We start from the raw sequence: 18135 nt of genomic DNA on the forward strand, positions 1-18135 counted from the left end.
GTTGGAAATCCTATCTTTACGATCCATGTCCATATTATAACGGACCCCACTTTAGGTGAGATTATAGATATGCTCCCCAGAGAGAGATGGAAGCACCACATCAATCCTATTGGGAGTATGAACGTTATTTGTGTGGTGGTCGAGATGGACATTAAAGTGATTTTCCAAATACTCCCTACCCTAATTATGCAAACCTAATTACTAGTTCTTCTTATGAGTTTGATAGGTATCATGATATGACAAGAGAAAAAAATATGTCGGGTCTAATAGTTTTGAAGCAATGCTTCAAATCATTTTGGATTGGGTAACTACAATAGGGGAGAATGTGGAAAACATACATAGAATGAGGCATTTGGAAGGGAGATCTCCAAGATAAAGGAAATGGGCAAGGAATCTAATCATGTAAATACCAATACCTTGCCCACTTCCCAAGAGAAGGTGAATCAAGAAGATAAACCAAGCTATCTGGTTAATGATACACTTGGTAGTGAAGATTCATCGGTGATTTCCTAACCAACCAAACAAAATGTTGTTGAAGATGCCAAAAGTGATGAAATGATGCTAGAGTTAAAATAAAAAGCCAAGGAAATCTCTTATAAAGACTAGAACCTATCTCATGGTGAGGATGACAAAGGGGATACAATGCTAGAAGTAAGGGATGGACCTCATTTAAAACAAGTTTCAATATTATGTTTGGTGGATTTGATAAAAATCTATCCACCCAAGCAAATATAGATGTTGGGGAGAAGGGGCACACCCCTATGTTTTAGAGTTTGGCGTTCTTAATAAGTACATGGGAACCCCACACTCCAAGGCCAATGAGCTTAGCTTTCGATCTTTAACTAATGTCCTATTGGCATTCCAACCCTTACCCAAGGAGCCAAATAAAAATTTTGATGTAAAGTTGGGTAAAAGGTTCAAGTCTTCAAAGTGGCATGATAGAAACCGCATCATATTGTCACTTTTTCTATCATATTTCACCTTAGAAGATCTGAATCTTCTATTCCTCTGCCGCTCAAATCATAGAGAGTGAAAGTTGGGATGGAGATTCAAATCTTGTAAGTGGAAACATAAACAATAGTAGGAGAGGTGCCTTATCACAAAAAATGAGAAATAACCCATCATTCGATGAATAGGGAAGTGTAGGGGACTTTATTTATGCATGATAGAGTAGATTTTATTTTTGGTTTTATACATGCATAATTCATGAAATGATGGTGCTATGAGGAGTGCTGATTAAAATTAAAAAAGGGAAAGTGTGAAATTATCGTATTTTGAACTAAATAGGGGAGTGTAGGGGACCTAAAATTTGGTCTCAGTTATCACAATCATGGTAGCCGAGTGTCCATAATCACAAAACTAGGATCGCGATCATGGTCGAATCATCTTAAAAGGCCATTCGTCTACCATTTTCCCTACACGCACCCCTTTTTAAATTCTCTCAAATTCTCTTTGAATTTTAGCTTTGTATTAAGTGTCCAAGTGAGAATTCCATTCTATTTGAATCATCTAATTTGGTATGTTGTCTCAACTCCCTCGTTTGTATGTTTGATTTAGGCTTGAGACTTATTTTTAGGAATAGGCCTAAAATAGTATTTATAATGCCAAATCCTTATATGTTTATGATGATTATTGTGGTTAGATATTTTAGTGGGTGTACGCATCATCGGGGAATTCTTGAGTACCCAAATTTAGGCCTAAAACTGTTAAAATCAATGTGTACACCATGTGTTTGATTTAATGCCCCAGTGAATTCCATGTTAATTTCTTTGAGTTTTAAGGGTATAATCGCACATTCCAAGAAAGTTCCTTGAATATGATGATTATATGGCTAGTTGGAACACAAATTTAGGGTTAAAATATAGTTTAGTTACCGTGATCACAGTCATCGGGACCATGATCGCAGCATTGCAATCGTGATTAAGGCTCCATGATTGCCAAAACTGAGAGCTATTTTCTGCTGAAACCAAAAATTTTGTACATCCATTTCTCACCCCAAAAATCACTATGACATTGCCACAAAGGTTTATCCTACTAAGCTAATATGGTTTTGGTGTGAGAGTGCAACTGATACTCTAAATAGTATTACTTATAGGTACTCAGCCACAAAATGGAAGACTTTAACAATACCAGATTCATGTCTGATAAATGCCATAACCTATACTATAGTGACCTTCCAAGGACCAAATTACTCCCAAAAAAGGGTATTTGCTTAGATAAAGTGGAGGAGAAACTCCCTCGATTCCATGCCAGACTCACTACTACCGGGTGGATGTGCTTTGCCCTGGACCCTTTCTATGTTAATAAGCAACAGGTTCATGATTTCTATGCCAACCTTATCATAGTATCTCTCACAAACCTAATGATAAAATTTAGGGAAAAGAGGTGCATTTTAGATTAGAGTGGATAATTGATATATATGGGCTCTCAAATGCAGACATGGCTCAGTTTCAGGCAAAAAGGGTGCGAGCCAAGGACCCGAATGGTGAACATATTATTTCCTAGTAAATAAGTTCCCTAGTCTACCACCAAGATAGAAATTTCGATGAATGGCTTCACGGCGGAGGCCAGGCTTTGGTTGAATGTCATCTGTAGCAGAGTATTATCGTGCACACACATGACTGCTATCATAGATATGCGGGCTCGGATGGTGTCTTGTATCCTATATGACTTTGCTATGAACGTGGGCAAAATTATGATCTCAAAGTAGAGGCACTTCAAGAATTAAGGGGGTACACTTCGTCTCTTTCCTTCCCTTATTACTGAGTTATGCAAGAGGGCAGAAGTGAAGGAATAAGTTATATATAACTGGGTACACCTAGGACCCTGTATCTTCCCACTTAAATTATAGGGCGAAGGTGCATATGGTCAGAGAAAGAAAAGAACAGTTGACTCGGGCAAGTTGACCAAGGAGGACATTGACTCATGTAGACCTTCTTCAGTAAACCCCTTTGATGAGATCTCAAGTAAGATGCGGTGATGGGGAGAGTCTTCCACTGTTTTCCACTCATATGTAGCTTGGTCAGATTATTAAGTACACCTAGAGGAGCAGAAGAAGAAAGCAGCCACTACCGCCAGATTGGAGAGAGCTTATTCTGCCTTAGCCAAATCACACAAGAACATCAAGGAGTTACATGAAAATATGATGAAGAGAGAAAAGAGAGATAAATTTTTCACCAAGATATGGTAAGGGGTGAAGGTCATCTTTAAGGTTAACAAACCCAAGGAGTGACTACCTTTATCGAGGGTGGACAGAGATAACGAGGCCCCATCCGAGTGGTCAGGTATAGATGATGATGGAACTGATACAGAGATTGAGGGAGATAGCAGCATGTGTTGCAGATTCAGGGAGGATGCTTTAATTTTGCTATATTGCTTATGCAGTAGGGACACTGCTGCCCTTTCAGTTAGGGTGCCTAGATTTGTATTGTTTTAATATATTTTTAGATGTTTTTTATGTTGTTGTGATGACATTGCAGATATTTTAATTTGTTTTTAGGATGCTATATTTAGGCACTTTGATGGTGCCCACATTTCATGGATTAGTCATTTGATTTTTTATTTTATCTTTTCTTTCTCCTTTAGTTTTAGTTTGATGATGGTGATGCATGACGATCATTTCCCTATGATAGATTGAGTGATAGCATTCTTAAGGGAAAAGCGTGATTGGGTTATGAGCCATAGATGTAGGGAAATTCTGAGTACCCGTGGTATCAAGGTCATAAATACAAGGAAAATCTGAGTACTTGTAGCATTGTTAATTTGGGACCACACTCATGCCATTGGCGAAGTTTGAGTAGCCATATGGTTGGTTTTCCCATGTTGAGCCAAATATAAAGACAAATGTTTGGATGTTTGCCATAAGTTAGCAAATTATGCATGGTAGAAATGCAAAACAAACAACCCCCTCTGTCCAAAATTTTTTACAAATCAAGGGCATGGACATGAGCAACCTTGTAATAAAACTTTTTCTCTTTTTGTGCCTCTAAAATATTTGGCTTGTACATATTGATAGATACTCTATATTTTTCTTTGATGTGAGGGGTAATTGAGCCTCCTTGATAAGTTCGCATGCCATGTGTGGTGAGTTATTTGTCTATATCTCATGTGTACTTGTGTCATCTAGAACTTGCCCCATTAGTCTCTCAAGGCTAATTTTGATTGTTTTTGGTTAGTGAGATAATCTCAGGCCATTTTTATGACATTGGAAGCCCACTTAACCTAAAAAGCCTACCCGTGCATAGATGTTATCCCTAGTTAGCTATTTTGAGCCTTTGAATCTTTCTTTGGCAAACACCTTACAATCTGTGAGCCATTCAATTTTTATACCTCTTTTGAACCATACCCCCTTAAACATGCAACTTTAGGGTAAAAGCCTAAGTTGGGGGTGGTGAATATTGAAGGAAGTAACTTAGGCCACGAAGTTGTTAGTAAGTGCCTAAGAGCTTAAACATTGAAAACCAAACGAATTGCATAAAATTTAAAAGAAAAATAAATGAAAAAAAGGTGAAGCAAGGAAGCAATAATAGGCACTTATGTAATCAAAAGAACAAAAACAAAGAGAAGTAGCACACAGTCAACGGATTGAAAAATAGTGTGATGTAGATGTTCAAGGAGGGTATTGGCCATGAATTTTCCTAAATGATATCTTACCCTACCCCAAACCTGCGTTATTAGCTCAAAAAGTACTTTGAAATCTCCAATCATTTATATTTATTGTAGTGGTGATTGAAAATAGGGGCGAGCCTATGGTATAACACCTGTTGGCATAGAGAGTTCTTGTGAGGGAGAGAGTTTTGCACTTAAAATTCCTTGATGCTTATTTGGTAGCTTGGTGTGTGAAATTTCCCTTCTTGTAAGGAGGCAAGTGAAAAAGTTGAAGTGGGTGATTTGTCATCCTTCGAGAAAAGAGGCAAAGAGAGTATAGTATAGTTAAGGTAAAAAAGTTAGTCACTTCTAGAGTATTGCTGATTGTTGCATTGTTGCTCCTTGAAGTCTTTTGCATCCTTGATTATTGCGTTTTATGTTGAGGGGTGTCGGGAAAATAGCTTTGCCCATGTTTGAAGAGCTACTTGAGGTAATAACTAAGCATAATGTCATTATGATCATTGGGTCATATATTTTGGGCATAAATGTGCATTGTCTCATATTACGAGGTACTGTTGCTTAAGGACAAGAAAAGATTTAAGTTGTGGGTGTTGATGAGTGGTGAATTTACCACTCACTTGCACACTACTATGATTTACATGTCTAAATGAGGTAACTTTGTGATTAAATGCACTATGTTCCACCTTTTCCAGGCACATAGATATTGAGATGAAAATATGTGGATGCGAGCTGAAAAAGATCAAAAGTAATAAAGAAGTGCAGTCTGAAGACCTGGAGCAGAACACAAGCTTAGTTACCACTATCGTGGTTTGAGGTCCACGATCGCGGTCAGTCAAGATCGGTCATCTAACGCGATCATGTGAGTTTTATCACGGTCGCATAGCCACAATCGGGGAAAAAATGGTGCGATCGTGGAAGCACGGGATTTTCCCCAGGGGAAGACATGTAATTTCAGTAATCCAATCCCAAACTTGCCCTAAAGAAGACTCAAACCTTATCATTCTATGATTCATTCTACAATTCCCATTTTTGGGGAACTTTGTCTGGTGATTAACCTCCATTCTGGGAGAAGAAAATATATATTAATTATAGGTGAAGAATACATTGGAGTAGCTTCCAAGTGAAGGATTAGATAACCCCCATTGAAGATTTGTGGATATTCAAAGTTTGAAGTAACATTCACTTAGCCTTTCATAAATCTAATCAATGGAGGTCATTGAGTATATCTTGATTACTATTTTTATGTGTAGCTAGTTTTTCCTCTTGGGATTATGCTAGATTAGGGTGCAGTTATGTGTGGGATGTGATTTACTTGTGCATTTACTAGTTTGTGATATTGGGTTCTATTATTTCTTGACTAAATTGGTTGGAATTTGTGGGTGAAAGCCTCAAATACCCAAATTGGGCTTGTGGGTGAAAATTCTAAGCTCTTGAAAGCTTAAACCACCCTTGAAGAAGGGGTTTAGGTGAAATTTAGGAACCCACATCATCCTTGAAAGAGGGATATGGGAACCAAGGCAATAATAGATAATTTATGAGCATAGTTGGCTAATTTTCACCATCTTAGACATAAGTGTGATTGTGAAGTTAACTATACTTAGGGCACCATCCTAGAAATAGGGGTTCCTAATTGAGGTATTGGGTGGTTTTTATTGAAGCACTCATTAGGTACTCAAAAGGGTCAATGAGTGACACCCTTGAGATTTTGTTGATAAACTAGCCTCAAGGAATTTCAACCTAGCCTACCTCATCACTAATATTTAGAATTTGCATCAAGTTATCATACCCCATGCATAAGTTGCCCCTAGGAAAACATAATCCTAAGATCCAAGTCTAATTGATTATACTCTAATTATTTGTAACCCCGAATTAATACTTGAAAATCTCAAAATGAAATACTAGGTGTGGTACCATTCAATCCCCCCATTTTTACATTCTTGTACTGTAGGTTTGAATTGAAGCGAGTGTCCGTTATTTTGAGCTAATTTTATCGACATTCACATTTTTCCTCGTGGATTCGACCCCGACTCTTGTTGGGTAATTATATTGACCATGACCACCTTGCACTTAAATTGACGTGTATGTTGAGCATTGTCAACTACAATCGCGGTAACTGAGCCTAATCAAGGCAGGGTCTTCTACTGTGCACTTTCCTCTTATTCTTGATCTCTTTTAGCTCCAATCCATACCTTTTTGTCTTATATCTTGTATTCCTGCAAAATATGGAGATTAGTGCATGTATTCAAATATATGTCTCACTTATTCTTTCAAAGCATAGTATTGTGCATGAATGTTGAGTTCAAATGAGCGGTAAGCTCACCACTCATAAACACCCCTAACTTAAAGCTTTGCGTATCCTCAAGCAACACTGCCATTCACCATGAGACAATGCACATTTATTCCCAAGTTAGATGACCCATTGATCATAATAACTTCGAGCTTGGTCACTACCATAAGTAGCTCTTCACACATGGACAAAGTTATTCTCATAGCACTCCTCAACATAAAATGTAATTTTCAAGGGTGAAAAAGACATCGAAGAGCGACAATGCAACAATCACTAATACTCTAGAAGTGATTCATTCTTGACCTCGGCTACACTATACTCCCTTACCTCATATATTGGAAGGTTACAAAATCACCCACCTCAACTTGTTCACATGCCTCCTCACAAGAAGGAAAATTTCACATACTAAGCTATCAAATATGTAACAAGAAATTTGAGCGCAAAACTCTCTCCCCCATAAGAACTCTCTATGCTAACAAGTGACATACCATAGGCTTGCCCTTATTTTCAATCACCACTATAATAAATATAAATAGTTGGAGATCTCGAAGGGATTTTTGAGCTTGTAACGTAGGTTTAGGGTAGAGTAGGATATCATTTAGGAACAACATGGATATACCCTTCTTGAACATATACATCACATTGATCATGGGCCACTTCTTTTGGTTACAAATGTGCCTACTTTTATTTCCTTGCTTCACCCATTGTCTTTCTATTTCTTTTTCTTGCATACATCATGCATTTCATTCCTTTGTTGAATTCTTTTTTTTTCTATTCCTTTGTTTTCCATGCTTAAGCTCTTGGGAACTCACTTGTAACTTTGTATCCCAAAGTCATTTCCTTCAATCTTCACTACCCCTAACTTAGTCTTTTAGCCTCAAGTTATGACTTTAAGTTCAATGAGGATAGGGTTCGAAAGAGGGATAAGAATTTAAAGGTTCGTGGCTTGTAATGTGTTTGCAAAAGAAAGGTCCAAAGGCTAAAAGTGGGTAACTAGGGATAATATTTAAGCACAGGTAGGCTTTTTAGGCTAAAGTGGGCTTCCAATGTCAGAAAGATGGCCTAAGATCATCTCCCCAACCAAGTATAATAAAAATCATCCTTGAGAAACTAATGGGGCAAGTTCGAGATGACACAAGTATACATGAGATTTAAACAATTCAACTTGCCACACATGGCATGTGAATTTGCCAATGGGGCTCAATTTCCCCTCCTGTTAGAGACAACAATGGAGTATCTATTTATTTTCACAAGCCAAAATTTTTGGAGTCACAAAAAGAGAAAAATCTATGTTATAAGGTTGCTCACGTCCATGCCCTTGATTTTTTCAAAAATTTTGGACTGATGGGGGTGCTTGCTTTGAATTTTCACCACGCACAATTCGCTAACTATGGCTATAACCCAAGCATTTGTCTCACATTGTAGATTTCATATGGGCAAACCGACTATATGGTTACTTAATTTTTGCCATAGGTATGAATATGATCCTAAATCCGAAATGCCATAGGTACTCAGACTTTCCTTGCATTTGTGACCTTGATGCCACGAGTACTCAGACTTCCCCTGCATCCACGGTTCAAAACCCAATCGCAAAGCTTTCCCCTTAAGAATGTTGTCACTCAATCTATCATAGGTAAAAGGTCGTCAAAAATTAAGAAAACAAAGGTAGAATCGCACACCTCACCCCCCAACTTAGGGACCTAAAGTGCCCTCACTAAATATAAATAAAGAAGTACAAAGGTTAGAAGGGTCTTCCTGAAGGGTCTTCCTGAAGCAGCAATCAAAATGCCCCTCAGATGCAGTGATCGCAGTAGGGGATCATAGTAACTGAGGTTGAAATCCCTTGTTTTTGCTCTATTTTGATTTCCTGCACAACTACCATTTTCTAGCTCTATTTTCCCCTATTTTTTGGACATTAAACTTGAGTTAATACACCTACAGAACATTGAAACAAACAAGAAATTAGTCAAGGATGGGTTGCCTCCCTTCAAGCGGCTAATTTAACGTCATGTCACAACTCTATTTCTTCACCATGTGGCATCTTTGAAATAAAAAAATTCCACCTTGGCCACCATAGGATCTTCCATATTACAGTGCTTCACCCTTTGACCATTCACTACAAACTTCTTTCTTTCATGATCTTCCAATTCAATGGCACTACTAAGGTAGACATTAGAAATCACAAATGGTCCCGACCTTTTAGAACGAAGCTTCCCATCAAAAAGTTTCAAATGAGAATTGTAAAGGAGTACACTCTCTCCGACATGGAATTTGCATCTAAATATTCGAGCATCATGCCATTTCTTTATTTTCTCTTTATACAATGCGGAGATCTCATAAGCCTTGAGTCCAAAATCTTTCAACTCGTGGAGTTTTGTAACTCTCTTCTCGGAGGCTTCTTCAAAATTCATGTTCAATCTCTTTAACACACACAAGGCCTTATGCTCAAGCTCGATGGGAAAATTAAATTCCTTTCCAAACACCATTTGTTAGGGGGACATGCCAATTGGGGTTTTGTAGGCCGTTCTATAAGCCCAAAGTGCCTTACTAAGCTGCTTTGACCAATTGGATTGGCCTATATTCACCGTTTTCTCAAGTATTCCTTTGATTTATCGATTTGAAACTTCAACTTTGTCACTCATTTAGGGGTGGTATGGAGTAGATACTTTGTTTTTAATTCCATACTTGTCAAGAAGGGCCCCAAATACCCGATTAGAAAAATGTGAGCCTCCGCCACTAATGATAGCACACGGCATTTTGAACCTTGTGAAGATGTATTTTTTTTAAGAAGGAGGTAACACTTGTGCTCTCGTTATTTGGAAGTTCCATGGCTTCCACCCTTTTATAAACATAATCAACTGCTACCAATATGTATTTGTTTCCAAATGAGCTCACAAATGGACCCATAAAGTCAATTCCCCATAGATCAAATAGTTCAACTTTGAGGTTTGGTCTGAGGGGCATTTCATGCCTTCTTGAGATACCACATTGCATTTGACACTGGTGGCGTTATTTCACCCATTCGATGGCGTCCTAATGCATGGAGGGCCAAAATACCCATATTGGAGGATTTTGCTTATGGTACGATCCCTTCATGGTGACCAATGTAAGGTGAGGAGTGGCAAGATTCAACTATATCATTCATCTCGACGTCCATAACGCACTGCCTAACAACACAATCCGCGCACTCCTGAAGTAGGAATGAATCAACCCCAAAATATCTCATAGCATCAAATAAAAACAGCTTTTTTTATGGTAGCTAATCCCTTCGGGAAGCACACCACTTTCTACATAGTTAGAATAGTCGGCATACCACAATGCACTTTTTCCCATAATAGACATGAATAATTCATCGAGAAAATCATCATCAATTTCAATTTCTCCATTCTTTTCATGATTACCTTCAAGATGCGAGAGATGGTCGGCCACTGGGTTTTCGCACCCCTTTCGGTCCTTTACCTCAAAGTTGAATTCCTGCAAGAGAAAAATCCATCTAATTAGGCATGGTTTTGCTTCCTTCTTGTCCATGAGGTACTTAATGGCGGCATGATCTGTGTGCACCACTACTTTCGTGCCTATCAAGTAGGCACAAAATTTTTCAAAAGCATATACAACCGCCAATAACTCTTGTTCGGTAACGGTATAGTTGCGTTGAGCATCATTCAAGGTTTTTCTTGCATAATAGATAGGATGAAAGAGTTTTTCCTTGCATTTACCAAACACTATGCCCAATGCAATCCCACTTGCATCACACATTACCTCAAAAGTGGATGACCAATTTGGGGCCACAATAATGGGGACTTGAATAAGAAACTCCTTAAGGCAATAAAAGTATTTTAAGCATGACTCATCAAATTTTAATTTAGTCTAATTCTCAAGGAGATTTCATATCGGATGAGCTATCTTGGAGAAATCCTTGATAAAATATCGATAAAATCCAACATGTCCAAGAAAACTCAAAACACTTTTTATGAACACGGGGGCTGGTATCTTCCAAATCACCTCTACCTTGTCTTGATCGAATTATATGCCTTTCCTTAATATATTTTGGCCCAATACAATACCTTCCTTGACCATGAAATGACATTTTCCCAATTTAGGACAAAGTTGGTCTCCGCGCGTCTTTCAAGCACCTTGTTTAGGTTCAATAATTGATTCAAATGAGCTCCTCACCACCAAGAAGTTGTCAGGGCATTGCATAACCCAAAAGGTATTTGCTTGAATGTGAATATCCCATACGGGCAAGTAAATGTCATCTTCTCTTGGTCCTCTAGAGTGATACAAATTTAATTGTACCCCACGTAACCATCCAAGAAAAAGTACCATCCTTGCTCGGCTAATCTATCCAACATTTGGTTCATGAAAGGCATTGGAAAATAGTCTCTCTTGGTCTACGAGTTTAACTTCCGGTAATCCATACATACCCCCACCTGGTGATCGGTCAGATGGGGTTGAGATTATTCTTTTCATTTTTAACTATCTTGATGCCACTTTTCTTTGGGACGCATTGTATTGGGCTCACCCAAGTGCTATTGTCTATTGGATATATTACTCCTACATCGAGTCACTTGATGATTTCTTTCTTTACCACCTCTTACATGGGTTGATTTAGCCTCCTTTGATGTTCCACGTTTGGTACATGGTCTTGTTCAAGTTTAATTTTGTGGGAACAAATACTGGGGGTTATTCTTATGATATCCACAATCGTCCATCCAATGGCTTAAATGAACTTTTTTACCACCAACTTCAATGCGTCCACTTGAGAAGGTTCGAGGTCACTTGCAATAATGATTTGTAATGTGTCTCTGTCACCGAAGAAAATGTATTGAACATGGGGTGGCAAAGTATTTAGTTTAATTTTTGGTGGCTCGAGAATGGATGGTCTTGCGGGTGAGATTTTATGATTTTTAAGATCAAGATCTAATATTATCGGGTTCTTGGTATAAGATCCAAGCCTCGTTGAAGATGCAACCACCTCATCAAATTATTCCACTTCTTTTCTTTCTCAATTCCATAACACCCCTAGTAAAGAATCATCCAACAAGCTCACATAAACATGATTCATCACCTCCCCATCAATTACCGAGATGACTTTTAAGTCCATCGGTTGCTTCATGGACTTACATATGTTGAAGGACACCTCCTCGTTATTCAACTGAAACTTTATATCGTCGGATTCCACATCCACCAAATCCTTTCTCATAGCTAAGAATGGTCTCCCAAGAATAATAGAAACTTCAATATCCATTGCATAATCCAAGATCACAAAGTCGGCCTGGAAGATAAATCGGTCCACTTTTACTAGAACATCATAAATAACTCCCTTCGACTTTACACTTGCTCTGAGGTCACACAATGCCTTTGCAAACTTGAACAATTCGATGGTGCATGGAATTGTAAAAGCATCGGGTTCTTTTTTCTTTTTCACTAATGTGCTTGACATAATGGCACTATAATGATGTGTTAATTCTATTATTTCATCCTCCAATAGATGCTTCTTAGATACCAAACCCTTTACAAATTTAGCATACCCTGGCATAAGTTTCAAAGCCTCAATTAAAGGAATATTAATAGATAGGGTGCTAACTTTATCAAAGAACGTGTTAAGCTTTGCATCTTCTCCCTTTTACATGAACCATTTAGGGAAAGGAAGAGGAATAGTGTTTGATGTAACTTAGACAATTTTGTACTCATTTGCCTTTGTCTTTCCAACCACAATATCACTTGGCTTTGTCTCATCATCACTGGACTTTTTTCTCTTTTCCTTTGTTTGCTAATCATCTTCTTTTTCACTGGGGTTGTCAAGATCAATACCATTTTCGAGACTTTTTCTATATCGGGTGATCATAGCACTTGTTACCTTCCCACTTGGCATTTCTTCACTTTGCCTCTCCATGGGTACTTCAATATTTGATTCACTTTTGCCTCTTGTTGTTGAATGGCAGTTGAGTAGGACACAACCTTCTGGTAGAGCATAGAGAAATCACTTCACACTTCATTCACCATTTTACCGGTCCTCTAACACTACTCAAGATTTGAGCCAAAGTTTCTTCATGGATGCCCCCTTCTCTTTTACCTTGTTCCATGCGTAGACTTTCATGGTTCCGACCTTGATTCCCACCTTGCCCTTGAGAGTCAAGGTGGAAACCCTCTAAAATTTTAGGCAACACACTCAACTTGTCATCAAGCATTTCTTCCTCTGCACTTTCACATGGTTTAACGTCTCTTCCATTTATCAAATTTACACTTTCCATGGGGACTCCCAACATATGCTCAATTTGGAGCTCAAGGCATGACATCACCTTGACCGTGTTTGCTTCATTCCCCTCCTCTTCACTTTTTTTGTCTTGGAACACAAAGGATGAGAAAGGATCCCCCACGGCCACCTCGGCATCCTTCATGAACCCAACCCCTAGACAAAATTGTTACTTGATCCAATACTTTTGATGCAACTCCATATGGTGATTTAATGAACAATCCACCAGATGAATTATCAACTATGACTTTATTTCATTGGTCCGATTCCCTATAGAAAATTTGGAAAAACATCTTCTCTGGCATCTTATGGTTAGGGCATTTCAAGCGCTTCTTCTTGAATCTCTCCCAAGCTTCATACCATGGTTCTTCATGGAATTGGCAGAAATTAACAATTTTATCCCGCAATTGTAACATCTTCGAAGGTGGGAAGAATTGACTTAAGAAGGCCTCCCTAAGACTCATCCATGAGGTGATATACCCGGCGGGTAAATATCTTAGCCATAGCACCACCTTTCTCATTAGAGAGAATGGGAAAAGGCGGAACCGGATGGACTCTTGGGATATGTGTGCAATATTGAAAAGGCAAAAAACTTCTACAAAGTCCTTCAAGTGAAAATTCGGGTCCTTATGAGCTTGTCCCCCCAAAAGTCCCTTTAGATGAAGCAATTGTACCATGGCACTTATGACATAAATTGCTCCATTCCCCTCGAGGGGGAGAATGCGAATAGCACTCTCATAATCTTCGGTGCCAAGATAATCCGCACCATATTTCCTCATGATTATGTGGAAAGAATAATGATTACCTAATAAAAAACAACAAGGAAATTAAATCAAAATCACCACGGGTATACCCAAGTAAAAATCACACCGCATAAGTGAAATCTAGATTTCACTCTCCAGTAACGGTGCCATTTTGATAATGCTCAACTATACCATGCAATTTGGTAGAGGACGGTCATTGTCAATATCCCAACTTTCATTGAGGTCGAATCCACAATGAGTGAGATTTAAAACTCAATTCTTATGGGTGTTATGATTACTTAAAAAGATACCTGAAGTGTTTGCAACAATAAACACCTAATGTAAAGTGGGGGGGAGGGGGTTGTTTGATCAGGATTTCTTCAACATCAAGTTAAACAACACACTACAATCACACTTTTATTTTAGAATTTCAATTAGGAGGGATCTTGGGATTATGTCTACCTAAGGGCAAGGTGAGCATGGGATCAAGATGGTTTAGCATGAGTACCAATCGTTGGGTACATGATAGGTTCGGTCAAAAATCTTTTAGGATAGTTTGTTAACAAAACCTCAAAGATGTCACTCCTTGGCTCTTTCGAGCACCTAACGAGTGTATCAATAATAACCACCCAAACCCTCAATTGGGCATCCCTATTTCTAGGAAGATGCCCGTGGCATAACTCACTATCTATCTACCCTTGTTTCTAAGATGGTAAAAAGGAGTAAGCCACATTATCAATTGTCCACTATTTCTTTGTCCCCCTATAGCCATTTTTCAAGGAAGCGATGGGTTCCCAAGAGTTCACCCACAACCCTCTTTCAAGAATGATGAGGGTTTTCTAGAGTTTGGGGTTTTCACTCGATAAACCCATTTGGATATTTAGGGGCTTCACCCACAAATTCCAACTATTAAGAGCAAGCAATAGTGAAATCCATAATCAACACTTAAACATCATATAAACACACCATTACCCACACATAATTGCACCTTAGTTCAACATAATCCCAAGACTAGAGAAGTTAGCTACTCATGAAATTAAAGAGAAGAAATGTACCAAGCAATTCATTCATTGCATCCATAACTATGGAGAATAAATAAAATCTTCAAATCACACTTCAATTTCACCTACTTCAACTTGAAATTCTCAAAACAAAACAATGTTCCCCAAATTCTAGGGTTCCACAAGTTCTAATTTGTCAATTGTCCTTTTTATTCATGATGTCTAAGGGAAAAGAATTTTGGGTCTTATATGGGAATTTGAAATCAGCTATGCTTTTTGACTGAATTGCCCTTGTTCATTAAACCCACTAGACCGCGATCGCTGCCTAAACTCCGTGATCATGTTTACTTGACCAAATTGACTGATGGTGATTCCTGCCTAATCTCCGCGATCGTGCTTAATTGACAAAGTTTGATTGACCGCGATCGCGGCCATCAGACCTTGAATACGGTAACAGAGCCTGATCAGTGCAGGGTCTTTAATTGTGCACTTTTCTCTTATTCTTGATCTCTTTCAGTACCAATCCACACCTTTTCGTCTTGTATCTTGTATGCCTGTAAAATGTGTAGATTAGTGCATTTAAACAAACATATGTATCACTTATTCTTTCAAAGCATAGTATTGTGCATGAATATTGAGAGCAAATGAGTGGTAAAGTCACCACTCATTAGGACCATAAGAGGTTAAGAAGGGAAATATCCTGGATACCCTCAACTTAAAATGTATAAAATTCCCTTAGGAGGGTACGACCACCCCTCTCCCTAAGTTGTATCATACCATACGAGGGGTACCCACCCCTTGTACCCTAGGCCTCACCTTGGACCCCAACATTGTCCAATATACAACCACCAAGGCCAACTAGTATCCAACTATACGACAGTACCCCAGAAACATACCTTAGGCAGAATATAATCACCTAGGCTAGACATAGGGCATCATACGATTGACATCATACCACAAGTACCCTAACATAAGACTAGTATGATTCATTCGTACCTTGGACAGAAACCAACCAAACCAAACTAATGAACATACGATATGAGGACCCTAAATTGTACCCTATCATACGATACATATCCTAAGTTGTATGATATCCAGAAGGTTCAAAATGCAGGAAATTTCCAAGGACCAAAACCTAAGGTGTTTCAATTCTCCCCCACTTGGATCATTCATCCCCGAATGATGGATAAGGCAGTATAAGCACGGTTTACACCCCAGCATCTCTATTCCGACCTTTAACTAAATTAGAAAACAAAGATGTAAGAAATCAATCCTTCCTTTAACCAAGTTAGAAAATAAAGATGTGATGAAGAACACATACCTTAAGCATGAATATCCGAATTGGAAAATAAATATGGATACCTATACTTTATGTCCTCTTTTTATTCCCAAGTAGCTTCTTACACCTTGTGGTTTTCATATAGAACCTTAACCGAAGATACATCCTTGATCCGCAACCGATAAACCTGCCGATCCAAGATCTCAACTAGGAGATAGAGAATCTGAGGTACCCAGTCCTTCCAAAGGAACAACCGATGAAGGATCACCTACACACTTTCTCAAAATAGAGACATGAAACACCGGATGCATGGAGCTCAAACTAGAAGCAAACTCCAACTCATATGAAACATTACCAACCCTTCTCAAGATCACATATGGACCAATATATCGGGGACTGAGCTTTCCCTTCTTAACAAACCGCATCACTCCCTTCATGGGATACACCTTTAGGAACACCCTATCCCCAACCTCAAACTCTAAGTCTCTTCACTTTACATCTGCATAGGACTTTTGGCAACTTTAGGAAGCCTTAATCCTATCCTGAATCGCCTTTACCTTCTCTATGGCTTAGTAAACGAAATCTGTGCCAAACATATCCACCTCACTAAGCTCGAACTATCCAATAAGAGATCTGCACCTCCTGCCACACAACACCTCAAAAGGGGCCATACCAATGCTAGAATGGTAACTATTGTTGTAAGATAACTCTACAAGAGGTATAAGCTCAACCCAACTACCACCATAGTCAATCACACACGCATGAAGCATATCCTCCAAGATCTGAATAGTTCTATCTTTTTTCCCATCCTTCTGTAGGTGTAAAGCAGTACTCAGACTAACCTTAGTTCCTAACCCTTTCTAAAACGTTCGCCAGAAGTGAGAAGAAAATTATGTACTATGATTCGAGATGATAGAAACACGTACCCTATACAGCTTTACAACATCATGAAGGTACAACCTCGCATAATTCTCAACCGAAAATTTAGTCCTTCCTGACAAAAAGTGAGCCAACTTTGTCAACCTATCCACGATAACCCAAACCGAATCAAATTAAATCCGAGAATGAGAAAGAGCAGTAACAAAATCTTTGTAGATTACATCCTATTTCTATTCAGGCAACTCAATCTCTTGATACAACCCTCCAGGCATCACGTGCTCAACTTTTACATGTTGGTACACCATATACTTAGCTATAAAATCAGTCGTATCCCTCTTCATACCATTCCATCAATACATCTCTTTGAGGTCATGATACATTTTCATCAAACTGAGATGAATAACATAGCGTGATTCATGCGCCTTGCCAAGATCCTTTCTTGCAAGCCATCGACATAAAAAACACACAACCTCCCTTGGTACCACATGGTACCATCACCACTAATCTCAAAGGCCATCACCTTCTACCCACCAACATCACCCTTGATCCTTAATAATATAGGATCTAACATTTGCTTCTCCTTAATCTCTGCGCTAAGAGACGATTGCACTACTTCCTGCACCAACACACCACCCTTATTGGATTCCAAAAGGTGAACTCCAAGGTTAGCTAAATGGTGATATCCTTTACTAACTCCCGCTTCTCCATATCCACATGAGCTAAACTCCCTATGGACAACCTGTTAAGAGCATCAACAACCATGTTAGCTTTACCTGGGTGGTAGTAAAGACTCATATGATAGTCCTTGAGAATCTCAAGCTATATCCTCTGCCTGAGGTTAAGACTTTTATGAGTGAACACATACTGCAGGCTCTTATGAGTTGAGAAGATATCCATGTGCACTCCATACTAATAGTGATGCCAGATTTTTAATGTAAACACCAAAGCTAACAGTTCTAAATCATTAGATAGATAGTTTCTCTCATGCACCTTTAATTATCTAGAAGTATAGGCTATCACCTTTCCATACTACATCAAAACACAACCAAGTCCCACCCGAGATACATCACAATAAACCACAA

At 38.7% G+C, this 18135-nt stretch overlaps 1 protein-coding gene across 1 annotated transcript; it reads right to left on the minus strand.

The window, feature by feature from the left end:
• Positions 1 to 8922: 8922 nt before the first annotated feature.
• Positions 8923 to 9381, minus strand: LOC107844327. The gene has a single exon (XM_016688772.2). It carries the CDS (start codon positions 9379 to 9381, stop codon positions 8923 to 8925), a length of 459 nt encoding a protein of 152 aa, XP_016544258.2.
• Positions 9382 to 18135: the final 8754 nt, after the last annotated feature.

Source organism: Capsicum annuum, chromosome 10 (genome assembly GCF_002878395.1).
Source record: "Capsicum annuum cultivar UCD-10X-F1 chromosome 10, UCD10Xv1.1, whole genome shotgun sequence".
Taxonomy (NCBI): Eukaryota; Viridiplantae; Streptophyta; class Magnoliopsida; order Solanales; family Solanaceae; genus Capsicum; species Capsicum annuum.